This window comes from Motacilla alba, chromosome 2 (assembly GCF_015832195.1).
Source record: "Motacilla alba alba isolate MOTALB_02 chromosome 2, Motacilla_alba_V1.0_pri, whole genome shotgun sequence".
NCBI lineage: Eukaryota > Metazoa > Chordata > Aves > Passeriformes > Motacillidae > Motacilla > Motacilla alba.
In genome coordinates, this window is record NC_052017.1 from 131,499,502 (window position 1) to 131,527,406 (window position 27,905).

A 27,905-nucleotide genomic window follows, 5' to 3' on the forward strand; every position below is an offset into this window, starting at 1 on the left:
AAAAAAAAAGTCTGTACAACTGAAAAGCACAAGTAGTTTTTCTGCATATGTTTTTTTCCTGCATAAATGGCTGTTGATGCAGAGAAAGACAAAACAGCAGCTTTTATACTAAGCATCTTGCAAAAGTAACTGCAAATTAGATTGCTGCTAGTGTAATCACTAATACAAAATACCCTGAACCCCCTTCTCTTCTTCATGTAAGTTTCAAATACATAATATCACCTATTTAAGTCACAAATTATTAACTGCACCAGGAACGTGAAAAGGCAGCTACAACACCTTGCAGTTTGCCAAGCTTAGGTACATCCTTGGTTGCTCTTCCTCAAGCGTCAAGTGATTTTTCATGTAAGTATAATTGTGTACTGAACAGTTATCTACTTTAGATAGTTTAAGAAAGTGTCACACCCTTCAAAATCTATTTTTTAGATTGAATCACAAATGTGACAAACATCCTACATGGCAATTAGAATATTTCATAAATACCTACTATACCAAAAATTGCCTCAACTGCATGCCACTGTTAATAGTTTTTAACTTTTACAAATATTTAGCACATAAACGTTGTTGATTTACTGTTCTTAGAATTAAAAATGTTCTCTGACAGCTTTGACTTGCAGTGCCAACCTCAAAATACAGCTACTAATATCTTAGTCAATTAGTCTTTCTTTATTATTGGTACAACAAATATGCTCAAACCTTACATGTATGATCTGAGAAAGGAAAAAAAAAGCAACAATTGTGCCCCAATTACTACTTTACCAAATTCCTTGTGACAGGTCACAACTACTCTCAGCCCAGATCACATTCACAGTACAGTTTCACATTACAGTAGCCAAAATAAACTTGCTGCTTTCAAAATGGAAGGAACTCAACCCTGCTTCCTCTATCCCGTTCTTCACTACCAACTCTCCCTCCTGCAGCACTTTTCAAAATATTCTGATGCACACCCAACAAGGAGATAAACCAGTTCAACTTCTTAATGCACTAAATTACATATACTTCACTTTACCAGGGCTATCTTTATATCATTTTAGCAAGTGAAGTCAGTTTCCTATGGGATCAGGAACTTACAGTTAGTGCAACCTAAGAGGCGGGGAAAACAAACCTCCGCCTTCAGAAGAGAGCAATTACTTTGCCTTACAACATCTCAGGAAAGTTTCAGCAAGAACATTCACAGACAATTACATATGTACTCTCTAAAAAGCAGCCTCTGGGGTGTAGCACGAAACTGTGATCAGAAGAGGACCCTGGCAGAGCAAAGTCCAAAAAGGCCTAGAATACTGGCCTATGTAAAAGTAACCTTCCACATTCAACCAGGCATGAAATAACACTGTACATTCTGATGCTTAACCTCCCAAATTATTGTTCTTAAGTAACAATACTAAGTAAGATCAAATCTTAATGCACTGCTGCACTTATGAATTTTGTAACAGTCTATATTACCATAGTGGGGGTGCAAATCTTTCGAGGCAGCCAAGCCATTTTATATTTTAAAAAGTGTTTCCATCTAAGAGTCTGAGGATAATGATAATGTCATGACAGTCATACCATTCCCTTCTTCTCTTCTGAAAGAGCACAATCTAAATTTGGCTATGCTTTCAAGAAATTAATCCTAAAACCAAGTTCAACATTTCACCTGTTACTAAAGTTTATCAAGCAGCTGTAACTCAGGGAATTCTAATAATACATCAGTTATGGCTTCCCAGTAATTAAACCACCTATTCCTGTTTGAGGTGGGCTACCTGTACTTTTGGTAAGTAGATTAGAAAGAGTTTAAAGCACACCAAAGTAAATCACTTAAGATTAAAAAAATGCTGTATTATCTGCACAAAACCAGCAGATTCTCTATTTAAGAACACATCTGCCAATCCCTTCTTTTCCCCAACTTGGGGCAGCAATGCAGATCACACACAAGTAACAGCAGAGAAGTTCATGCTCAGGCTGCCTTCGTCCACACAAGAGGACAGGTACTCCCCCAGCACAGCTGTGGACGTAGCAGAGGGGGTTCAGGCTGTGCAGTATCACTTTAACATGAACACTTGCACTACCAGGAGCTCTCTCTCCCTCCTTGTGCACGGCTGCTGCACACGTGTGGGGCCAAGACACCAGCTCCACATCCCTGCTGGCTCCCTGCACAGCCACACCACACCCTAGGCCAGCTCCTTCCAGCAACATCTGCTTGAGATTTTTAACAGATTTGCTCATCAGTAAATGCAAGGGGGGCGGTGTTTGCCAGAGCAGCAGCCACATATCCACAGATCACTTGCACAGTACCTTAAATTGACGTGCAGATTAAAAAGGTATGTTCTTGCTAGCTATTTTTTCCACATAAATTCAGAGAGTGCAAACAATGCAGGCAATGCAAAGTATACAACTTAAATTTTCAGTTCAGGCACGGCCTAAAGTAAGTGCCATTCAAATAACAGAGACAGGCACTGAATGTCTGAATGTATTATTAAGGGAAAACAGAGTCATGTAAAGAATGAGATTATCCTTTCTTCCCCCAAAGCTGACTCCACACACAGAAGCTGAAGCTTCTCGCTGAAGCTGAAGCTTCAAATTAACTTTTCTTAGGTGTGCTACTGGTTTCAAAGATGTCACTGCCAGAAAACTTACTACATGACACTTCTAAACCCTCATATTCAGAATACCCTCTATTTAACCAATTTCATTACATCTCATCTGCAGGAGGAAAGACCACATTAACATTGTGACAATGACCACTTCAAAAATTACATCTTTCTCTACACTAGGACTTAAATGATTTAGCTGACAAGAATCTTCTTAGTACAAGGTAAAAACAAAGTCAAAGCTTTGAGATAAATCGTATCTGTGAAGGTTAGTTCATGTAAGGAAAGCCATTTCTGTAAGGTGAAAGACTCCCCTTCTGCTTCCCAGAGCAGCAAGTTAAACTGCTCCTGTGAGGTTTCATAACAGCCAAGAAAAGGCTATTTGTCATGGTTACACCCACTTCCTAACCCAATACAAAATTAAGAAATATACTCAGAATTTACTAAGATTAACTTATCTATGAAACTGTGTCAAACTTCCTTCACAAAGCACAAAATCTCCAACCCTGAAAGAGGTGGATAATTGACAAAATATATTAACACCCATTGCAACAGAAGCTGGACACCTCTTTTTCAAATACTAAAGCCATTAATTATTTACATCCCAAATACCCTATGGAGTTGTTTCTCAAACTGCAGGCCATACTGAATTTTTCTCCCATTAAACTCCTCATATTCAGTTTGCAGACAACAAATGGCTTGGGGAAAAAATTCCAAGTTACCTGTCTTCCTTAATAAACTTACTAGAAAAACCTTAATTACCTCAGTTCATCCTAAACAAAAGCTTAGCCTAGTATCCATCTTAAAAGGTGAATCCTAATACAACTACAAAATTAAGCATGACCTTGTCCTCTGTGAACTCTCTTCAGTGTCACCAGCTCCCAGACATCTGAGTGAAGAAGTCAACACTGTTTCAGCTTATTCAAGAGAGAACTAATAATTACCGTCAAGGTGCAATATTAACCTACATTTTCAAGAACACTAGCTAAGAAGTATTTTCAGATGATGAATAGATGTGCTCAGGAATCCTCTGATTATTTGTGGCTCTACAGCTACTTTCTCCTCTTTTCTTTGAAGTGTTTTGCCGTTCTCACAGTTGCTGCATGAATAAGCGTGATAACAAATTACACAGAAAACCCAGTAAAAACTGTACAACAGAATGACAGAAAATGCACCAAACCAAACTGGAAAAAACTACTTCCTCACATTTTTTCAACTACTTAAGAGCAGAGCAACACTTCAGGAGAAGGATGGTTTCCAAAAATCACTGCCTTTACACATCTACACTGGTTATTAAGTATACTGTATTGAATACTTGATTACAAAATTCAACAGTGTCCTGTATCCTGAACACACAGGGATTGCAGCTATAAATGCCTTGGGCTTTATGTGATTACTCCTTAGAAGCAGAACACAAATCCATTACTGAAAGTATACAATACAGAAATATGATCCCAAAATCTGATTTTGAGAAACAACTATCATTCAGAATACAGACAGAAAAAAACCCTGACTGACCACTGACTGCAGCACAGACTCAAAAAAGCCTACAAAGTGAGAGAGAAAAGAAAGACCACAGAGACACGAGATGTTCCAAGATCCTACTTCTATGAGTATGTGTATGAGAATTTAATAAGCTATCTAGATCTTGATCCACACTGACAGAATAGTAATAAGCAGCAATGCTACTGATAAAATTGAACTGGCATTTCCAGCACATATGTGTGTGCCTCAACCCTATTTATGAATCATTCTGATTTCACTGCATTACAAGTTCTGATACACAGCTACTGCACTTTCAGTAAAATTACATTTATGAAGTCAAAATTTCTGTTTTGCAGCTCAGATCAAGGAGTCCCTTGATTTTTCAGAATAGTCACTACTTAGCAGCACTGCTGCAGCCTTCTCCACATATTAATTACCACCCATTTTGAAGCTTCCTGTATCAAAAAGTAGGTGTAAGAGCTACTGCTGTGGTAAGAAGAAAAAAAATTCAAAAAAACAAGAAAGCATTATGAAGACTGAAAGGGACTCGTATTTTATATAAATATGTCAACAGAAGAGGTAACATTAAAGAAAAAACAGATGAGCTCTCTCACTTGGAGCAAAGTGTGATAATTACATGCTAAATGTTTTCTAAGGACCTATCAACATAAAAAGAAAAAAAAAAAAAAAGAAAACCCACTGGGGTCCTTTCAAGTTCAAAGGCCTAGATCTTACTCCAAACCAAAACAGTGCAAGCAGTAAGTCCTAGTACAGCATCATCTCTCAGTTTGTCACACTAAAAGAAGGAAGAGAGCCTATGCCAAATTTGAATGCAGCACCTATGGAGAAAGAAAATCAATTCTGTAGGAATGGCTAGGCCTCCTAGGAAGCAGGATTCTGTAAAATGCATTATCAGGCTATAGGAAAAAAAATACAGTCCACACTTGCACACTTCAGGTTTTAGATGTGTTTTACCTTTTCCCTGTGTAAACATATAGACTATGTAGATAGGCAGAAATTCTGTCTTCAAAACTACCTATTTTCCTCATTGTACACGCTCAAACCTCACCTGCTCTACGAGGCATCTCAGCAAAGAGACTGCTCTAGGAAAAGTGACCTAACTACAAACAACTGTGAAGAGACCTGGACCCTGACCTACTGTAGTATCAAAGCAGGAGAGTATAACCAAGAGCTTATGCTTTTTAAGACTTAAAAATACTTAAATATTGTTCAAAATCATTAAAGAACATTTATCTCCAGTGTAATAACACTTTAGGTTTCTATCCAGCGATGACTAAAGATCACTATTTGTTCACACATAAATTTGTGAGAAATTAAAGATGAAGTTTTTAAGAATTCCTGAATAAAAAGCAGAAGTAAAATGTGCAAACAAGTAAAAAAAGCAAGTGTGTAATAACACATACCATTAGCAATTACTATAGAAGAAATATTTGACAGCCACACAGATCTGTCAAATAAACGTCAAGCAGTAAAGAAAATTTGGTTCATGGATTCATTTTCTCTCAAAACGCTCCAGTTTCTCCCCAGCCTGCAATTTCTCTGCCCTAATCCTACATGAAGTTAGCTGCGTGGTTTCCAGGCTGGCAGCTGTCATCCCCGTCTCAGCCAAGCCGCACACCATCAGTGATTTGGAGATCGGGCCTCCTTTTGTATCGAACACCCGGTGCGTGAGCAGGGGAAGGCAGCGCACACCGGCGCTGCGTGTGACAGCGCTGCCGCCTTTCTCCCCGCTCCCGTCATTCTCTCACACACCGCGATCCCCCACCCGCATTGTCTGCCTCGCTCCATCCCCGATTAATCTGGACACGTTCTCGTTCCTCCGCCAGGGATCCCCGGGAACCCGCTTCCTCGGCCAGGGATCCCCCTTCCTCGGCCGGACGCCGGGATTTCCCTGGCCGGCCGGAGCCCCCGTCGGGCCCGCGGCGCAAGCGGCGGCCCCCCAGCCCCGCGCGGGGCGCAGCTGGCGGCGGCGGCTGCCGGGAGAGGCCGCTCGGAGCGGGACGCGCCGGGACCCGGCGGAACCGCGGCCCGGCGGGGGGGGTCGGACCGGCCCCGCTGCCCCGGGGCCCCTCCCCTCGCCCCCGGGGGGCCCCTCCCCTCCGCCCCCCCTCACCGGTCGTTGAGCTGGTCCTCGGTGCCCGGCAGCGGGTGCACCACGAAGTGGATCGAGGTCATGTTCCGCGCCGGTGCACCCCCCGGCGGCGGCGGGAGGCGGGCGGGCGGGCGGGGGCCGGGCACACAATGGGGGCGGCGGGGGAGGGGGCTCTCGGCCTCCGTCCCTCCCCCGGGGTGGTTCGGGGCCGCCCGGCGGAGTCTCGGGCTCTCGGCGGCCGCGGCGCTGCGGGCGCGGGGCGGGGCGGAACGGCCGCAACGGCGCCGCTCGGAGCTGGGCCCGCGCCGCGCTCACGCACGCGCCGCCATCTTGGCTTCCAGCGGGCCCTTCTCCCTCCCCCCTCCCCCGCCCTCCGTGCGCCGCGACAGGGAAGGGGCGGGGCTCGACCGGCGCGCGCGGCGGCGCGCGTGCAAGCCTCGTGCTGACTGGCGCGCGCGGCTCCCTCCCCTGCCACTAAGCGCGCCACCGATTGGCCCGGTGCGTCGCCCTCGCGGCGGGCCGCGATGACGTCATTGCGCAAGAGGAACGTAAAGCACCACGTGCCTCACCCCCCGCTCTCCCTTCCCCCCCGCCCCGGAGCGGCTCCCCGGCGGGCGGCGCGCGCCGCTGCCCCTGAGGCGCGGGGCGGGCGCGGAGCCGCTTCCTCTCGGCCCGGGCGGCCCCGTGCAGGAAGCGGGGGCGTGCGGGGCCGCGGTGTGCCGGCCCCCGGGGGTGCCCTGTGAGGGGGACAGGGATTTCCCCCGATGTCCGCAGGCGTTTCAAACACGGCGCCCGTCGGCACCCGCTCTCCGCGGCCGGTGCTGGCTCTGTCCTTTCCAATTGCCTTTCTTGTTGCATTTCTAGTCAGTCTTCCCTGCAGCAGCCGGGATTTTTCACCATTTTTCAGGGAGGTTCCCAGAATCATTAGGTTTGGAAGGACCTCTGGAGATCATCCAGTCCAACCCCTCTGCCAAGGCAGGTCATCTGGAGCAGGTGACCCAGGAGCGTGTCCCGGTGGCTTTGGAATGCCTCCAGAGAGGGAGCGACATCCCTGGGCAGCCCATGCCAGTGCTCTGCCGCTCTCTGCGTAAAGCAGCTCTACCTTATGTTGAGGTGGAACTTGTATTTAACTTGCGTTTCTGGCCTTTAGTCCTCGTCCTATCGCTAGGCACCAGCAAAAGAAGTCTGGCACCATCCTCCTGACACGTTCCTTTAAGATATTTATATCTTTGATGCGGTCCCTTTTCAGTCTTCTCTAGGCTAGGTTGGTATATAAGAATCAAAAGAGCTACCACGCTGTGAAGCTCCCGGTGCCTCTGGCCTTGCATGCCTTCCCTCTGGACAGGGTTCAACTCAACTGTTCCACACCTTGCCAATGGAGCTGTTTTGAACAAATTAACATCTCAATGTACCGAAGGTTGAGTAGCAAAGTCAATAAAACAGCCATTTGTTTCTATAGAAACTAAACACCTTAGCAGGGATTGTACCAAGCATTGTTTTTGGTGATTTTTTTTTTTAACTGGAATTTACTGCTTTTGCAGCCTGCTCTTGCTTGTTTTCAGGAAATCAGAAATTTGGAAAACTGACTTGGAATTTTTTAGCATGTGAGGAATGATGGTAATCACATGATAGCGGTGCCAATAAAACCTCTAGAACCTAGTTCAGTGAATTAGAATTGATTTCTGTGTCTGGATAATCATAAACACTAAAAAATCTCAGTTTGTTCCCCCGCTTTCAGACCTTAAGAAACTTTGTAACTTCCCATCTTCCACTCCCCTTTCTTCCTGGGCTCTTTTTCCAGTCCAGCTGAAAGGAGCTAATCCAAGAATAGGCTGATGCAGCTGCTTGCTGCCCAGAGATCTGGGGAGTTTGTGAAGGTTTTTTTTTTTTCCAGACTATCATTAACATGAGGAAATGTCATAGAGAGAAGAAATACTCAATTGATGCATTCCAGATTTCTTAGATGAAGTTTCCCCATATGTTCTGTTCTCAAGTGGCAGTGATACTCAAATGCCTTCAAGAATACAAATAAGTGATTTAGCTTATCCTGAGAGGGAAATACTAACAGGTTTCTGGAAATCTGCAAGGCATGGAATAGTACTCATTCTGTTTGGTAGTGAGACAGTAGCTGTGCTTTTCAAAACTAGTAGGTCCATGTTTACCTTTTTACATTTTTTCCTGTTGTCCTCTGTTAGGACAGAGAGTAGAGTTTATTTAATATTTAGTTCTGTGTTAGACTGTACCTAAGTTTGTTAGGTTTTTATCTGCCTTTTTCCCCCCCCAAAATCAGTCTTTATGCTTTCCCTGAAAATATTTGTGGTGTTTATCACAGTGATTCTCGCGACCTGTGTTGGCCTCAGTTATTTTATCAGAATCACTTGCATGTTTTGATTAGCACCTGAAAAACCTTCTCAGTTTGATTTTTTTCCCCAGACATAAAAAAAAGAAATTTCCCTTTGCCAGTCATTTCTTTTGTCCATTGAACAGTAGGGAGATGGGTCACATGAATTCCCGCAGAGCCCTTCTGAATGCTGTCAAGAATTTTTGGTAGGTTTTGGGAAGTTCCAGATGATTATATTTGGGTCTCTGTTCAAGATGTAGCTCTCCAAAGCGTTTACATTTCCAAATGCTATGACTTGTTGATTGGAATGCTTCAAGGGGATAGGTATAAGGAAGAGATTTCCATTGCTCTCTCCCTTCAACCATTAACACACAGCCCTTAAAAGTGAATGGGTTATGGAAACCTGCTAGATACAGGAAAAGAAGTCGGGAAAGCCCTAAGGGGGTGCACATCTGTTAGGCCTCAGCATTCTGCTGGCCATTTCCAAGCAATCCTTTTCTTTATTTACATCCCATCCTTAAATCCTAGCTATATTTACATTGTGTCTAAACCCCAGTTTTAGCCATTGCTTGCGGCTTTACCAATGCAAACACGCAGCATGACCAAAACTGAAAAAAAAAAAAAATTAGAATGGATTCCACTGGAACTTGTATTCAGAGCCAGAATAAACTTGAGTAGTGCAAATGTCAGCTCTTGTTCACACGAAGAGTTTACACTGCTGTCTAAAATGGCAACTAAGCATAGGTGAGAGGACACAAAGCCGAGTGCTCAACTGATTATGTTATTCTGACAGGAGTTTGGAATATGGAGGAAGTTCCAGCTCAGCGATGTGAGGCTGCATCTTACTGGTTGACTTTTGTATTACCAGGAAGTGGCAAGCACTGAATGCCTGCTTTGGCCACTTGTTTTTGGAAGATAATTACACGGGTTACACCCTGATGGCCCTTTGATTATCTGAATTTGACTTCAAACAGAATTGCTTTCTGATTGCAGAACTCCTCGTTCTTACAACTTGTGTTTTTTAAGAACTTCAAAATAGAAGATTTGTCCAAAGTTCTCTCGATTGCCCCAGTGAGCAGTATTGGATGTGAGCATCCAATAATGAAATGGTATTTTAAATTTATGTTTGCCAAGTCATGAAAAAAAACTTAAGAACCAAACCAGATCTTTTTTCAAAATATATCTTTAAGACAACACTGTATGTCTTGGCGTAAGAAATTTGGCTGCCTACATTGCACAGCTCCTCCATGTGTAGATAGTGCTATTTTCAGGTGTACAGGTAAAGCAGCAGCTTCCTCATGAAGGTGCAGCTATAAATACACCAACACCCAACCAGCAGAACAAGTTTCTTGCTGAGAAATTTTCTGTGCAAGAGTTTTGTCAACTTAGAAATACCATACAAAATAACTCCTGCGGGATCACTGCTGTCACATTTGAAATTCAGTTTTGATGAGAGTCAGTGTTTCTTGAAGGTTTCAGATTGGTAGAAGCACACAGTTTGGCAAGGATCTCTGGAGGTTATCTTATCCAGCCTCCTGCTCCACAAATGTTCAGTTCCAGTGGATCAGGAACTTTCACATCAGAAAAAGCTTCTGAATAATATGCACTGGGACAGATTTATTCCCATCTTTTTGCTATGCAGCAGCTGCAGGCCTGGGGGATTACGCAGAAGTCTGTTCATTCTGAGGGGAGGGGACCTGCTAAAGATGGGAGGGTTGGGTTAAGAGGACTGCAGCGGACTTTGCTCTGTAAACAGTGGAGCAGATGCCAGCAGGTGTACCACAGGCTGATGGCTGTGGCTGATAGGACATGCAGAAGTCGGGGAAGAGGCCCTGAGCAGAAGTAAAGGCTTCAGGCAGTGAAGGAGAGCTCCAGAGTGCACTTTCCGGGCTGTTAACTCCAGATGTCAACAGACATGACATCAGGCTGGCACCATAAGATTGTATTTTGCTCTGGAAGAAATTAGGCCAGCATTCCTAGAAATGTCAGGCAAGAATGCTGTGCAGAAAACTGCAGATTCTAGATTGTTCCTAAGGCTGAAAAGAAGTTCCTGTAATGAGCAGCAAAGTACATGGCAAGGTTTCCATCACCTTGTGTCACAGACTGAAGCAAGGTAGCTCTTTCATAGCAGAGCTGATAAAAACTCATTTTCTATGGAACTTTTCTTACACTGGGATTTTCAGTGTTTAATAGTGCACACATCATTTCTCTCTGCCCTGGGATTCTTCAGCAACTAAAAAAGTTGAGCTCTGCTTTGATCTTTGTCTTTCCCCTAGCTGGAGGACTAGGTGGTTGTCCTACTGCCTCTCCAATGCTTAGGTCAATTAAGCTAGCAGAGACCTCTGAGACCAGAAATTTGTGTCAAAATTTGGCTGAGACTCAGATATTCAGAAGTGAATATGCTGAGCTTTGACACACAGCCTGGACTGAAATACGTTGCTTAAATCAGGCAGTTCTGGAGGTGCCTGATTTCCCTTCTTCTCCCTAGTCTGATCTACTCTGCATTTCCTCTCTTCAGCTCTGCACTGAAGAACTGCAGGGACAGAAATTAGGATTCTGCAAGAAATTTAGCCTCCAAGAAAGCTGGAGAGGGACTTTCTACAAAGGCACATATAATGGCTTTACACTGGAAGAGGGTAGATTTAGATGAGAGATAAGGTAGAAATTATTCTGTGTGCAGGTGGTGATGCACTGGAGCAGACTGCCTGGAGAAGCTGGGGATGTCTCATCCCTGGAAGCGTTCAAGGTTGGATGGGGATTTGAGCAACATGGTCTAGTGGAAGGTATCTCTGCCCATGGCAGGGAAGTTGGAACTAGATGTTCTTTAATGTCCCTTCCAACCCAAATAACTCAAGGAGCCTAGGATCTGTTTCTCCTTTCCTTACAGTATGGTTTGCTTTCTTTGTTTAGGGGTGTTGGCACAGCTTGTCTGGGATCAAAGTAAGGTCTCTGCCCAGTGTTCAGTGGAGTTTGTAGATCCACCAGAACCTGGTGGTCTGAGATTTTGACACTCACTTGACATTGCTTCTCACCATGGTTGTAGCCCCTTACTTGCATCTTTCTCTTCCAGCTCCCGCAGACACACTTCTGAACATCTGTTCCTTCTGACAGGGCATCCAGGACATCTCTTCTTGTCCAGGCCCCACCACAAAGTTTACATGATCACTTCCTTATGTGTAGACCAGACCTGCCCACTGACAAATGCAGCTGAGTGTGACAAGAGGAACTCACCAGGCATCCTGAGAACTGTCAGGAGCTGAGGGAGGAGAGGCTGTGGGCAGCCCTTTGTGTGACTGTTCCTGTAAGGTGGCATGGGCACAGCCGGCGTGCACAGTGTACATGGTGGGTGTATCTCTGAGACTTTGTGTCACCTGGGCAGGTGTTCCTGTGCAGGCAGCTGTAAAACAGAATTGTGTTCTTTTGTATCAGAGCAGGTTCCTTTAAGTTCCTGGTAAGGAAAGACAGAATTTGTTTAAACTTTGGCAAGTTTAAGGTGGGCATTTGTTCCTAGGGGGTTGTCTGGGTTCCCTCGGGAATTGCCTTCTCCTTCTTATCTGTCTGCAGACTGTCAAGGGAGTCCAGGTAATTAACTAGGACAAGAAAAGGGTTTTTTTATTTTCCTATTAGTTTCATTTGATTGGGTTAGCTACTCTTGTCTTAACTACCTTCAAAAATTATAGTTTTGAAAAAAAGCTCACTGTTATAAAATGTGTGGGTGAAATGCATTCACAGCAATAGTTCTCTGTGGCCTTGATTCAGGTACTGCCTTCTGAAATTATTGCAGAGTAAATTTGTTTCTGGCAGGGGAAGGACTGGAGACCTTCCAGGTCAAAAGCAAGTGAATTATTCCATGGACTCTAGTGGGGCCAGGATTTACCTTTCAACATACATACTTTCAGCCTATTTTTTAGCTGCTGTTCCTCTGTCATTAAATAGCCATTTGTCATGGATGGCTATTTATAATATAGGAAGAAATAGTAGATAGTTCTTGGGTTTTAATTCCCCTTGAAAAAAAAATATTAAAATTTAAACATTTCCAGAGAAGTTCAGTGTAGCAAAAGCAGTGGGTGCCAAGTCCCCAGCCATCTCCCTATTGAGAGTGGTTTTGTTGGCCAGCTCTAGCTGTTCCTCATGGACTGAACATCCACAACTTTCCCAGAGATAATGAGGCACTTTGGGAGCAGAGTTTCCCATCTGGTTTTACCCCAAAGGAGGCCACGTTGTGTGCTCTCAGGCTGCTCCACAACATCAAAGAGAAGAGGTGAGAGGAAGATGAGTTGTGAGCCCAAACTGCTGATTTGAACAATAGCACAGGCACACAGACAGAAAACCGATCTGCTTGTGAAATAGCTCCAAAGCAGCCTCCGCTTACAGCTGGCACTTGAAGCAAACCAGAGGCTGTGTCATTTGAGAAGTGCCTTATAAACAGCGGCTGTTCAGGAGAAATTTGGCCTGGCAAAAATGAGTGTACACAGAGGCTACAAATCCACCGTCCCTTCTGAAATATCTCTTCCATATTTCAGCAGTTGGAGCTTACCGTCAGGAGGTGCAGGCAAAGTGAAACACAGCCCATTCCCTTTAAACGATGGGTTTTGCTTCCAGGGATGATTGCACCTTCTGCTAAAAATCTTATTAGCTTTTTTCTTCCTTGTTTCCCCCCTTCAATCACTCAGGACATTCACATAGAACAGGATGGTTGTGTTTTACTGTTCTTCCTTGTCCCTACAGCATCTTCCCTAGACGAGAACACAGTTGCAGTGGGTCTTGCAACCAGTCACAGAAGTGATTAAATGTCAAAAAAAGTAGATGTTAAATTCATGTAAAGAGAGGCAGCTCTAACATTTGGGAGTCCCACAAAACAGGATTTTTATGGTGATGGTGCTTCGGTACTGAAAGGCAGAAAAAAATTGCAACAGAGACAGTGGTCAATAGAAAACACAGCGCATGAAGACTGTGCTAGGAACTGCTCTGGCAGTTAACATTTAGCTTTATTGAAACCAATGGAGGAAAAAATATGAATAAATAGTGTGGAAGGTTTTTCTTCCACTGCAGTTAAGAGGAAAGGGACACAGTTAACTGATGGCTGAACATTTTATTGTGAATAACAGCAATTGCAACACTGTTGCATATGCCTGCATATGTGCTGGCCAGCGTATTTCTACAGACGAGCAGGTAGTTGACACGAAACTGCAGGCAGATTTGCACATTCAGAATTACTTGCTACTAACTGAACATACAGGTAGTTTCACTTGCCTTTTGCTGTGAACTGAGACTGTAATTATTGGGGCTTAAATATTTAATACTGTATATATACTTTGTCTGTTTTTTAACAAAAGTGTCAAGCAAAAGGTTTAGGTATTGCAAAATAGGAAAGGAGAAGAAATATGGCCCTAAGTCATCTTTGAAACATTTTCATGAAAACTGTAATGCCACTAGAATCTGAAGGAGGGCAGTCAGTATATTATCACTTTCAGGAAACATCAAAGTTTGAATCTGGGTTATGAACACTGGGCAAAAGAAAAACTGAACTAAATAAGCCAGGTATAAACTTGTTAGCATTTGGCAGATCTGGTCACTCACGATTACATACTTACACTTGGCCTTTACCCCCATACATTTTGTACAACCTACCTAGACCCAGCTAAATTTGCCTGAAGTTTTCCCTGTCACCATGCCTTCCAGCTGGCAGGGGCACCCCTTGGCTGCTCCTCTGGGCAGAATGCCCACTGGGCACACTGCTGGGGCAGAGCTGATGTCCATAGGGAGTGTTTTCTTGTGTCACCTAGCTTTTGGGACTACAGAGGCAAAAGCACAAATACTTTGCTTCGGGATGTCCCATTTAGAAATGCTGTTCAATTTTAATGCACAAGCTACAGGATTTTGCTTGAGGAATGTACAGAAGTTTATCATATATAAGGCACTAGGGCAGGAGTTCAAATAGGCTTCAGTCATAATGACAGGCAACTTATCCATTTGGCTTTCTATTTCCTAGGATTCATTCTGCTATTCTGATAAGCTATGATTTAAAACACACTGAAGTGCCAGTGCAGGCTAACAGCCCCTTTTCCTACACTGAAACACATCACGGAGAGTAGAAGACACAGTGCTTTGTATCTGTCTCCCAGGGTGAGGGAGAGAATAACTGAGGGGTATGGGGCTCTGCCCACAGAGGCCACTTCACAGGCTGTCAGCGGAATTTGGAGTGGAATTTGGAATCAGATCCAGAAAACAGGTGAATTTAGGTGTCCAATCTCCCACACTAGGCAGTGAAGACTTAGTTATGGCAGTCAATGGAGCTGGGCGTGTGATTCATCTGAGGAAGTGTACATCCTCTGTTAAGCTGAGTCCCTCCTGGCAGTGGGAGGTGGGACACAGAGCTCGTCGTGTGTCGACACCTCTGAGTACACAGCTGCAGCCTGGAAGCCCATCCCTGGTAAGGATGCGCTGATGACAGGGATTCATCTCCAGCTGCCGCGTTGTTTCTGCAGTTTAATGAGCAGGGTGGGCTGGACCCCCCCGGCAAAGGATGGAGCTGCAGAGCCCTCCGGAGAGCCGGAGAGTCTGAGCGTGTGTAGGCAAGCTTCATCCCCTCTGTGAGGGGTGGGTGAGCACATCAGACCTCATTTAGGAAGTCAAAATGGCACTCAAGGCTGTGCAATAAAGCAACAACATCTCTGTTAAAATTATTTTTACAACCTCTATTGTCGAGTTCAGACAAATAGACTTAACCAAGCCTACTTAGCATATGAGACATTCGTATCTACCACTTATGTCTGAACCTATGTTTTAGATTTTATTTTCCAGACAAAAGAGTAATTTAAAATTATGCAAATGAGCTGCCAATGCAAGGCATTATGCAGATTTGTGAGGCAGGCAGCAGAGTGTTAACCCTTGGTGCTGCAGCTTGCTGTGGAGGGAGTACTGCTGCAGCAGCTCTGCGTGAATTCCTTCCAGCCTTTTGGCTCTCAAATTACAACGCTCCTGTGGCAGGGCCTGAAGTGTGAGGCTCACCCCCTGCACACCCCACTGCCAAGCAAATTTAGGTGGATGGAAGAGCTCTGTTTGCTGCATTGTTCACCTCACAGTCCTGCCCAGCACAGGCTGTACACAAATCTCGTCTGTGCATCTCAGAAAAGACAAGTGTTGTAACTGTCATCCGTGGTTTCATACGGGTTGATTCCAGAATATTTGAAGTGACTGTCATGGGAGAAATATTAAATTGCTTTTCAAATGCCAGCACTGCAGTAACACTTTAAAAACAATTGACACTGTCAGCTATAAGTCCTCTAGCTTGCTGGCCTGGCTTGTATACACAAGATGCACTAGCAGCCTTGACTTTCTGTAGAAGAAAGCTATTAAAAGGACTCCATGTTGTGCTAATTTGTGGGTTCAATAGCTCATTATCCCACCCAGCTATAAAGGTGGTGGGGATAACTCTCAGTCAGGAACAGATGGGTTTTGATAGAAATCCAAGGTCTGATCTGCTCTGGAAGTTTGCCCTGGTCTCTGTGACTGATGCCAACAGCTGACATAGCCACTTTGGTGCAAGCACTAGTGCTGAGCAACAAACTCAGTGTTTTATAGCAGTAAAGTTTGGCAAATGGCAAGAGCAGGCAAATCTCCAACATGCACGAGGATGTAAGTGCAGCTGATCCCTAGTGGAGGTGTCTGATGATGGGCTAAAATAGTGGCAGCCAAGCCCATGGAAAGAGGGAGAGAGTTCACATCACATCGGGCAGTTTTGGAAGGCCTGGGTTTGTGCCTCATGCTCATGTGATGCCACGCCCTGTGAATACTGGATTTGTTCAGCATCAGGCAGGGATGGGTCCTGGTGAGGGCAGGAAAGAGTCTGGCTTTAGTATGGGAAGACCTGAATCCACATTTCCTCCTGCACTCCAGTTCGTAGAATCAGACAATAGAATCATACAATCATAGTTACTCATGGCTCTCTATGAGAGTGCTTACAGAGCATTGCAGGTTTCAAGGAAAACACCAAGAATATGTATTTCTGTAGTGAATTACTTCAGGAACAAACAATGTCTCAGTGCTGCTCCAGGACACAGAAGTAATCTGGGTTTCTTTCTTGCACCCTCTTACACCCAAACCCTTTAAAGTTTTCTCCTCTCAACAAATTGCTCCCTCACTTTATTTCTAATTAAAGGCGTCATTTCAAGCTGCCTGTCAGAAATTGCCCGTCTCAACCAGCAATACTGAATAAACACTTCAATATATTCAAACCAGGATGCTGTTGGTGAATTTACAGGCCTAAAACTTATGGCCATTTTCAAACTGGATACACAGGCATGCACACAAAGGTTATCTCAGTTTAGCTGCTTTGGTTTTGCTTGCTCTTAAGAGCCTTTTTGGCTCAAAAATGCAATGTCTCTCACATATTTGGAAAGAGTTGTCCAAAGCACATGATCAACATCTGTTGGTTTTGATATACCAGAGAAGCTATGTAAGAGATGCAGAGATCAGAGAATACATTGCTGCGGTGAATATTTGTTTTTAAATTTGGATTTTCTGTTTTGAATTTGGAGTTTTTCTATTGCTCAGCAATTTAAGCAATGGACTGATGGTCTGGTTAGTAAAAAATAAAAAAAAGAATGAAACCCACTTACATTGGTTCAGGTTTTGTTAATTTTGGAGGAAAAGAATATAAGGATAGAAAGCTGAAAAGGATATAAATCAGACACAGCTGCTGTACTGCCAATGCCTGGCCAGCTTAAAAGAACTAAACTAGTTTAAATAGGCAGAAACACTATTTTATGATGGCAAACAGCATAACCAAGCACCAATACCATGGAAGGAAGTTGCTACGAAACCTCTACAGTGCTCTGGAAAAGTTTTGCAGCACAGGCACCTGTAAGAGAGTTGTCACCACCTGCCAGCCTGGGCATTTCCTAAAACCAGGGCTGCAAAATTGTAGTACACCTTGATTTCTATAAATGCAGCACCAGGAAATGCCTTACAGATCATTTTAAGTCAGTGCAGCTTCAGAGGACTGTAAGCTGTTCCCAGAACCACCTCTGAAGACTCAACACTAAGGTCTTGTCTGCAGTAATGCTGAAGCCCTGACTTCTGTGTCCAGACAAGGTCTGCCCAGACTGCACTCATCTTAATTAGGTTCTTAGCAAAGATCTTTGCTTCTGTGAGCTCTAACCTTGCCCGTGCTGAGATTTCAATAAGGTAAACTATAAGCTAGACTAGTCCTCTGTAGACAAAGCCAAGGAGTCTCTTTACTTTTGCACTGGCCTGAATGGTAGCTTTGCCAGCAGAGATTTCCTGCAGGCATGCTGCCAGGTCAGGTGCATTCTCTGCATGGGGATGCTTCAGAAAATTGAGGTGCATCAATCAAAAATGTTACAACTGCAGGTCCACAGTGTCAACGTGCACGTGTTCAAACCCCAATTTCATTTTAGTACCAAGTAGTTGTAATTGTGATCACATCTTAATGATGGTATCTTAATCCTTTTAACGCTTGGTTTCTTTTGTATGGCTGCTTCATAGTTTAACCATTTAAGCCCATTTCTCTGAGAAAACTGGCAGGTAAAAGGTTGGGGAATCAACAGGAACAAGGTTTTTCTTTCATCATGAAGTCACCTGTCAGTGCAGCTCATGACTGGAATTAAAACACGCAATGTCTATCAGGGGTTGCTAAGGATTGCTTGTCTACACACTTCCTTGGTAGCATTTTTCTAAAATGAGTGATGTGAGGTACAGTGATGGAGGAGTAGCTGTTGTGAACACAATGACCAGAGCTGTGAAATTTCTAGTCTGTGAAATTCCCTTTGTGTGGGAACCCCCTGAAGGTGTGTCACCAGCAAACTCCTACTTGCCACCATTCAGTCCTTGTTAAATGTTCATTCTGCACTCCTCCCTGCCCACCTGGTGAAACCACCCATCATGCTACAAGCCATTAGCACTCAAAAGGTGGACAAGGGGATTTCCTGCTCCTTCAAAGATAAGCAATAAATTAAGAGAAATAAGAAATGCATGTTAAACCTGAGTTTACTCCTTTAAAGAAAGATTTCTTGTGTGACAACAAGGTTCATTCCACAACAAAGAAGGCACTCCAGAGAAGATGTGATGCTGATATGCAATACTGATACATGAAGTATGGCTCTTATAGGATTTTCCATTCTGGTCTATCTAGTCTGTTGACACATAAAAAAGATCCAAATCTTCAGTTTAACTTAAAAAAACAAACCTCTTACGAAATACTTTTTTACACAGCATATAATTAATATATGGAATCGGCACAAGATATTCCTGACAGGTATAGACTAGCTCTGCACTTGATGGTCTAGCAGCCGTTCGAGCTGTGTCCCTGTGAGATGCTGCGGGAGGGAGGGCTCAAAACGGTGTGTAAGGCCAGGAACTCAGCTGTTAAAGAAAAGCCTTTAGTTCCTGGAGCAAGAAAACTGCAAGAGCTTTAGTAATATCTGGAGCTTTCTTGGTTCAAAGAAGGTTTTTCTGCATTTCAGAAAGGATTATGTGCATGCACAGAAAGCAGTTCCAGTGGTGTTACTGGAGCAAGGTCACATCCAAAGACTCTCAGATTCCACACTTAGTGACTCAGAAAGTAGCACCCACATCACATGCTTTTACAGCAGTGACATCCACACCCAACATCTTTATGGCAGGTAAGGAGAAATGAGAAGCAAATGGACTCAGCTGGATAGCTGGTGATGGGAGTAGCCATGTCCTAGCAGCACCCCTCTCCTTTGTCAGCTGCAGAGAAAATTTAGAGGGAAGTGGATGTGTTTGCTAGAGGTTTGAAGAGCCTTGAAGAGGATGAAGCCCATCAAAGTGCCTGCTGACTGCAGCTGGGGAGCCTTCTGCTCTCCCTGCTCTAAAGGTAGAGCCACCCCAGATGGGGTGCTGGGAGATGCGGGTTCCACTTGGTGCTGGGTGACTGAAGCAGGCACCCGTTGCAGCTGTCCATCCTGCTCCTTCGGTAGGCACGGCTGCCCCAAAGCAAGGATGTGCTCCTCCGTGAATCATCTCCTCAGCCACACAAGTTAATGTGTCACCACATCTCTTGGTCTCTGTGCTCACCACAGCCAAGGGCCTAAGATTGGTGCAGAGCAGGCAGGACATGGGCAGGTCTTGCTCAGATGCAGGACAGCTGAGTAGTGAGGAGAAACAGGAAAGGCAAGTTCAAAGGCTGGTGTGACACAAAGGAAAAAGGTGACACAGTAACACCAAGTGAGCGGGCACAGCCCCATGCAGCCTACTGGTGTCCACTGGAGCCCTCCCATCAGGATATACTATGGCAGCACCCTGTCTCCAGCTGGAAATGAGAAGGGGTCTTCCCCAAAGTATCCAACACAGGCAGGACTGTTAGAGACAGGATTCTGGAGCAAACCTAAGCCTTGCTCATCACCACAACATCCTTGTGCACAGGTAATTGCCTCCTCCAAAGCAGCAGCCCTCACAGACCTGAGCCTGGGAGGTGCAAAGCATCTGGGCCATCTCAGAGATCAGTGCTTCTGAAATACGGTGTGATTGTTACAGTTCATCAAAGCACAGGCTTAACTTTAAACTCCTCAGTCATACAAGTAGTTACTGTCTGACCCTGTCTCACACCCTAGCAGTGTTGCCAAAGGAGGAGGGAAAGAATTGAAATTTTACACCGTGGCATATGGAGTGATTCAGAATTCTTCTAAAACGGAGATGGTGAGAATGTTTTTGTCAGGTCTTTGATCCTTTCAAAAATAGAACCCCCTGGATGTGATTAGAGAGGGCTCATGCTGTGAGCTGGAGTTTTTGTAATCACTGCTGACTGGAAATGCCTGTCAGTCAGATTTGTGCATTTTTCCAGTCTGTTTATTAATACAATCAAATTGCTGTTCCCACATTGTAAGAGACACTTCACAAGTTTCTTGGGAGAGGACACCAAGCTCCAAGGCTAAATCATTTTTCCTCTCAAAAACCAATTTTTCCATTTTTTCTTCTTAAACTATTTCATTTTAGAATTACTCACAGAGGCTGAAAAAATGAATTCAACAACTCTTGGATAATCTCCAGGTGTTCCCCAGATTGGAAAACAGCAATTGAAAAGAGAAAAAATATAAAATAAAAGAAAAACTTTTTTCAAAATTGAAAAATTTCTTATTTCATAATACTTAAGTGGTTAAACATCTCTTGTAGAGTGGCATGGCAGGATGCATTCCAGGTAGTTTCCAAGGTTCACATCCCTGTAAGTGGCCCTAAACTGCTGCAGAAACAAGACAACAGAAGCCCTTCGATTTTAGCTACCAGCCTTATTTACCTCTGCTCTGAGGATACTGTAGATAAAACCTCTGAGACCCTAGGATAGATTCACTGAAGAAAGTAAGGCTGGCACACCTCCTGTTTCACCATGCTTAGTGCCATGAGGTATGACCTTGTAAGCTCACAGCTCATACTTCTGGGCCACTGCTGTTGCTGCACCTTGCCAAGGAGATCCTCAGTGCAAACAAGAAATGCTCATCCTCCTTTAAACAGGGAAGAATGAAAAGGAAGGCAAAATAGGATTGGGGTTTTCTTGTCATCACAAGAGCCCATGCTTTGTTCCATCTGTGTGGAGAAAAGCTGTTGCAGAAATGGTGGGAGGCTGCTGGTGGTACCTGGCTGCCAAAGGAAGACACTGCCTGGAATGTAGAGCTGATGTTGATGAGTGGTATAAATTTATTTGGCAACTCAGTTTCTTATTAAAGCTGACAATTTTTTTTCTTCCTAGCAGAACAGACAAGAGAGGAAATGTTTCACATAATCGCTGATTTCACTGAAACTTTGACAGCATTATCAAATGCTTTTAATACTTTGTGATTTTATATGAATCCCATAAAACATCCAAACACCAGGATGTAAACAAAAGCTTCAAGAAGCCTAGTTTTGATATTTTTATTACGTTCCAAATTTGGAATGAAAGGAGGTGTGAAATAATCACCTCTCTCAAGAAAATGTGACACCTCACACAGCTCTAAGCATTCTTGCATAAGGATCTCGCTGATGGACAAGTCTCCTGCTCTCAGTGATGCTGCAAAACGTCCAGCACACCTGCCACAAAGGGAATTCTCATTCATATCCTACTGGATGCTCAGGGTCACCTTCCAGGGCAGCAGCACCAATTGCCAATACCATCTTTTGGGAAAGTACTTTCTGAAGCACACTGATGGAAAGGTAGAGGTCTTCTGTTACTGCTGAAATAACCTGGACACATCTCTGACAAGTGGGTAGGCCTTACCTTCATATTTTAGAAGAGAAAACAAAGGCATATGCAAACCGTTTTCTTTTAAAGAGAACGTGGATGTTGAAGAAATGAGAGAGTTGTTGTTAAGAGAGAGCTCTCTCATATTGCATACTGAAAGTATGTATTCTATTACCATCTGTTAAAACCAGGTAGGGCAGTGCTCTTTGTCTTTCCCACCATCCTCCCTCCAGGGGAATATCTGCTGTTAATGGGCCATTGAGTGTCACTGCATGACTGATAAAATCACATCATCCCATTGTGAGATGCTCTGCCCAGGGGGAAGAGCCAAGCATTCCTACCTGGATATAGCCTGAGATTTAGAACACCAGTCAGCCTTTTTCCACTAGATTCCCAGAGGAAGACTGGACCTGTCTGCACCACCACTGGACCTTCGGAGGAGGAGAACTGTACCCTGATTCTGCAGGATCACTGCTGCAACAGAACCACATTGGTCACTCCAGGAGGACTGCAGCCACCATTTAATCAGACTGCTACCAACACCCTGACCAACAGGGTGTCAGGTTACATTCTGACTCTGTCAGTAAGGGTTTTTTGGTTGGTTGGTTGTCTGGTTGGTTTTTTGTACTACTGCATTTTTATTTTAATTTTCCAAATAACGAACTATTATTCCTATTCCCACATCTCTGCCTGAGAGCACCTTAATTTCAAAAATTATAATAATTTGGAGGGAAGGGGTTTACATTTTCCATTTCAAGGGAGACTCCTGTCTTCCTTAGCAGACACCTGTCTTTTCAAACTGAGACAACTAGCACATTGATTTCTACTCCTGCAGCAAAACTATGTTTCATCTGTAGAGGACTCTCCTGGACAGAAGCAGATGTCAAACTATTCACTAACAACATAGAATGCAGATTTTATAGCAAATAACTTTTTGTTTGCACTTGGGTGGGCAAGATACCTACAATGGAAGCACGAGAGCCAATAGATATATTACACACTGAACTACAGAGGCACCAGTGGCTCTTGGCACTTGTTCACTGATGGGGGTTTGTACCGGGGTGTTGTACATGGCTGGCTAATACCACTTACCTTGTTCATATGTCTGAGGACTGGAAAGCACAAATAATGACCATTTTCAGCTACTCCACAATTTACATCTCTTCTGGGTGCTCAGTTAGCTGAGCTATTTGTACTAAATGGGAACAGTAGGAATACAGTAATGCTGGCTGAAAACAAAAGCTGAAGCAAGGGGATTTTCAGAGCAGCTTTAGGGCCTGAAAACTGCTGCAGTCTTCCTCATTTTGTTACAGAAAGGTGATAGGGAGTCCTAGAAATTACTCTGGTTGTGACAGAGAGAAAAAAAATTCGATTTATCAGCAGGCTGCTCCCTTTAAGCATTGCAGCAGATTTCAGATACTACCTTTGGGAAGAGGGACTGGCTTGATGGAGGGCGTGAGGAGCTCTCCCACAGCATCACTCCTCCAAATGTGCAGGATGGCAAGCAGCTGCTGCAAGCCCAGGCGGTCTGCACTGCCCCACTGTGCAGGAGCAATGTCAGGGGTGGCCCAGCAAGGCCAGGTCCTCATGTGAATTAGCACCACAGTGACATTCCACTGATGGGCTTCTGCTCTCCATGGCATGGTGCTGCAGGATGTTTTAGTCAAGATCCCCTGTACACGTGGGACAAAGCATCTTTAGCAGTGATGCTGGGTAGCATGATGCCCTGAAGTATGCCAGGGAAAGACCTGTCACTGCTTTAATTGCATTCAAACATGCACAGCTAGAGTGAATAATACCATGAGCAGGTTAGGAATTGATGAGCTAGTCTGTTGCAAAAGGGAAGGGTACCCCCTTCCTTTTCTTCCACCTGGCCTGTTTAGAGCAGACCATGTTAGAAAGAAGGACATTTATTCACTTAGGTGTAACAAAATATGGTCCTGCTTCTCAGATCCCTACCACTGTGTGCCAGTGGGACAGCAGGAGTGGGAGAGAGCCCAGGATAATGCAGGAACATTATTTAGTAGAAAGACATGTTAGGACAGCACTAGGAAAACAAGGAAAAGACAACTCTTTTTAAAAAAGTTTACTTTTTTTTTGTCTAAGCATCAGTGTGTCTGAGCAGCAGCTTGAGGAGTCAGTGCAAAATATTTGATGAATCATTTAAATTTGAATTGAAGGAATTCAACTGCTCCATTATGAGTTTTGAGTGGAGAAAGAATTCCTTGAGGAAAGTTATAAAAAGCAGTTATTGATATAACATGAGTATTTTTTCCTATGAAGGTTAAACAGTGTTAAATATGTTGGTAAAACCAAGAGAATATCAAAGGATGTCTCGTTTACATAAACAGTGTGCTGCCAGTGCAGAAATACCATCCCCAGGAGTTAATTCCACAGATTCATACTGGAAGTCAATGCGGCTCCAAGGAGCAGGAGGCTGAGCTGGAGCCTGACACGCTGGGTCTGCTCCAAGCCTTTCAGCAATACTTGGCTGGACCTAGGGGCACAGTTACATGGCTAATTACTTCTGTTCCATATGGAAATGAGAAGAGGAGAAAATGATCATTATTATCCGTTTGAGCACATGATTACCTGAGTGCAGTGTGTGGCTACAGTGCTCTGTATGCAATTGCGCTCTCAGTTAAACAACACCTGGATTTCTTCCGAGGGTTGGTCCAGACTCAGCTTCAAGTGACATCCTTATACCCCACTTAAGAAGGTGATTGGGGTGTTGAGAGATTCTGCCTGATACCTGTAAATCAGTGCTTCAGACACTATCAAAACCTAGTAGGTCTGAAAATATGCTGACCACACTCTGAATTGATCTGTACTGGCTGAACTTGATATGTTCTTGCTCGAAAGACACCAAGAGAAATCTTGAAGGAATGGTTAATTCAGGAATTGTGTTTGAAAGGGCAAAGAAGATAGCAGTGCTTCCAGCCCGGGGAGTTAGATTTTGGGGTTTTGGAGGTTTAGGGTTGGGGTTTTTTTGTTTGGTCAGGTTTTGGGGGGTGTTTTTGGGGCCTTTTTTTTTGAGTTTCAGGTCATATGGAGTATCTTTATGTCCATCTCTGTGGACTCCCCAGGCAATTCACTGAACTCTGTGTGCTCAGTGGACTCAGAGTGGAGAGGTCCCTGCCTCTGGTTCTGTGAACAAGGGGAGACAGTTACACCTGACAGTAAGCAATGAAGGACATCTGCCAGATTCCATTGCTCCATTCTGCTTTTACATTTGAGGAGCTTCTCAGTTTCATGGGTATCAGGAAGACCTTGACAGCCAGGGTTGCTTAAGGAGCCAAAGAATCTATACTGTGTTTGACTTGTCTGTGTTGAGATGTTGTCTTTGAGGTCACTGTGGGAGTGGGTTCAAGACAACCTGTGAGACTGACAAGGGCTGGATCAGACATGGATGCTGTAGCACATGCACTCCTTCATCCTCCTCCTCATGCCAGGTCAGAGCTGACTGTGCAGACTCCCGGGGGCTGCAGCAGATATGAAACAGGAGGATTTCCTATTCCATTGATTAGTAAAGACAATTTCAAAGCAGCACTTGCAAGTGAGCCTCATTAGTGGACCCCATTCCGTAACATCCCCAAACATGGGGCATGGTCTTTGTAGAAGTCAAAATTCACCTTGGCTTCACTGGGCAGGGACCTGCTTAAGCTGAAACCACCGTGGTATTACCCTGCTGATTCTCCATGTCCCAGTAACATCCCAGTATGCACCCACATACCAGCATGCCACCAGCAACTCCACATTGCATTTACAGCACCAGCTGACTTGCAGTGAAAGAGAAACACTAAGAAATCCTCTCTACCAGAAGGAGTACTGGAACTACCCCACCAGCTGTAGTAACACGCTGTGTGACAGAAGTCCCTCCTTCTCCTAGGGAAATGGAGCTGAGTTAGTTCTTGAAATGACAGACAGCACACCCTCAAGGTGGAGTTGATCTGTACTCAAAACAATTCTTACTCATCCATCTACCTTCTAGGAAGTGTTTGGTTCTCCTTTCAAGTGGGGCCAGCTAGGCAGACCCACAGAAATGTGAGTGCCACTTCCCTGTGCCTGAGAATCACCAGCTCCACAGTGGTGATATTGTCCAAGTCACATGCACGAGGTTGCTTATTCCTCCAGTGTGGGCCCATAATTACCCATCCGTGCCCAGAAGGGCAGCCAAGCTCTCCCTCACAGCTCACAGGAAATAATTACAGAGCAACTCACCTTCCTGCAGTACAACACTCTTCCTGTTACATCTCAGAGGCAGCAGCAGCATTACTCATAGTGGGTGACGTTTCCCAGCCTGATTCTCATGCCCTGGCTCAGGCATCCATCCCACTCCCATCTGAGGCTGGTCCAGCCCAGGACAGCACGGTGATGCAGGGGAGTTGGAAGGAAGTGGAGGACACGGCTGTGGCTGTGGGAAGCAGCCTATCAAGAAATGCTTGTTTAACACATGGCAGATCAGCCTGCCTCAGGACTGAGCTGAGTCTGTAAATCAAACAGCTTCTCATGAGTCAGGAGCCCAATCCTTTATTACAAAGTCGCATATTTTCAGAAATCGCTGTAATTCAGGGATTTTTATTGTTGACAGTTTTTGGCTTTCATGTGCCAGCCTGAGGTGGGATCTGACTCCTTAGAACTGTTAAGAGCATGGGTTTCTGTGTACTGCCAGCAGCCAAAGGGAGTGAAAGCCTGTAAATGGATACCAGGCAACCCATCCTCATTTGCCAAGAGAGACAGATCAGTCCTTCTTCTCTGAATGCTTTTGAGGGCCCATTTCCTAAAAATGACATCCACAGACTGTAAGCTCTCTGGAGGCACTGCTGGAAATGACCACATATGTCTGAGAAGGCTGAAATTAAATTTGTAATACTCAGCTGCTGTAATCTGCAAACAGTGCTAAGTGGTAGAAAGAGGCAGCAACCACCTTCCAAAGCTCTTTCCAAGTACATATGATCAAGAGAGTCACTTGTCAGCCGCAGCACGTGCCCACTTCTGCTCAGCCCCTAGGAAGTCACACTGAGGATGATTGCCATGCAGATCTTTATAGAAATTTCATAAAATATAAGCTGAAAAATAGTTATTGAGTTGTCTAGTCTAGCCACCCATCCATCTCTTATATGTGCAAAGTGAACAATTTGCAGCAGAAGACCAAAAGTTTAAAGTGTGTGGGAGTAAAAAAAACAGCAATAGAAGCATGAAAAAAGCTCTTTACCAACATTGCTTTGCTGCTGCAGTAATGGAAAACAAAGCTACAAATTACTTTCAGAGCTCTATATTTCCATTGTTTTAAAAGCTACAGCCCTTTTTTCAGAGCATTACAAAAACATCCTGCCTGCAGATTGGCTTTTATATTTTTTAAACGCTGCTTGCAAACATAAGTGCAGGTATGTGGCTGGTGTGAGAGAGCCCTTGGGGATGAGAAGCTCCACACAGGGGTGTTTGGGGAAGTCTCTGTAAAGCAGTGTTGCCACCCCTGGATTAATTAATTCCACAGTGGGCACTCACTGACACAGTGTCATCCGAATGCAGGATTTCCTGGGAGGTTTTGGGACACAGTAAGACAAGGCAAAGCACACACTGCTCCCAAGGCATGGCAATGCAAGCCAACAGCACTGCTGGGTACTGCCCTTCTGCCTGTGATGATGGGTGTGAAAGGGGGCAATGGAGGTGAGCAGAGCTTGGCCAGCACCTGCTTGGTTGATTTGTGTCCACACACACCTGCTTACCCTACATACGGTATGTGGTGATGCCCCTACAAGGTTCCTTTGCCTGCAGGTCCCTCTGCTCAGTGTTCTGCTTGCAGACCGTGCTGATGCTCTCCTCCTCTGGTGACAATCTCCCTGGATGAGCATGCCTGTGGAGAAAAGTTCACATCCCTTGGCATAAAGATGCATCCCAAAGGAGTCAGGAACCTGTGGGCACCAGTGCCTGCAGACCCTCCTCAATCTCCTGTGGGGCACATGGCAAATCCTCAACCTCCCAGTTTCATGTGCCAGGAAGGTTTAGCTTCAAATTATTTTTTGAGCTGTTGCTTTCCCTGCAGAAGTTTTGACACACACCCTTGTGTTCAGCATCTTTGCTTTGTAGGGGCATTTGTGGTCCCTACTCGTGTATCAGAAGGAAGACTGAGCTCGATGCTCACTTTGAGTGGTCTACTCCAGACCTCACCTCTTCAGACTGGGCTTGGCAAAAAAC

At 44.5% G+C, this 27,905-nt stretch overlaps 1 protein-coding gene across 8 annotated transcripts in view; it reads right to left on the minus strand.

Annotated features, from left to right (window-relative positions):
• Positions 1-6,575, minus strand: part of UBR5 (ubiquitin protein ligase E3 component n-recognin 5) — an 87,755-nt gene extending 81,180 nt beyond the window's left edge. For 3 of the 8 annotated variants that reach the window (XM_038130175.1, XM_038130173.1, XM_038130170.1), the window contains exon 1: positions 6,190-6,575. In XM_038130175.1, coding sequence (XP_037986103.1) covers positions 6,190-6,251 — 62 coding nt within the window. In that variant the 5' untranslated portion in view covers positions 6,252-6,575. The remainder of the gene's footprint in view (positions 1-6,189) is intronic. The other 5 variants (XM_038130171.1, XM_038130172.1, XM_038130169.1 and 2 more) reach the window with 2 other exon arrangements.
• Between the last annotated feature and the right edge of the window lie 21,330 nt (positions 6,576-27,905).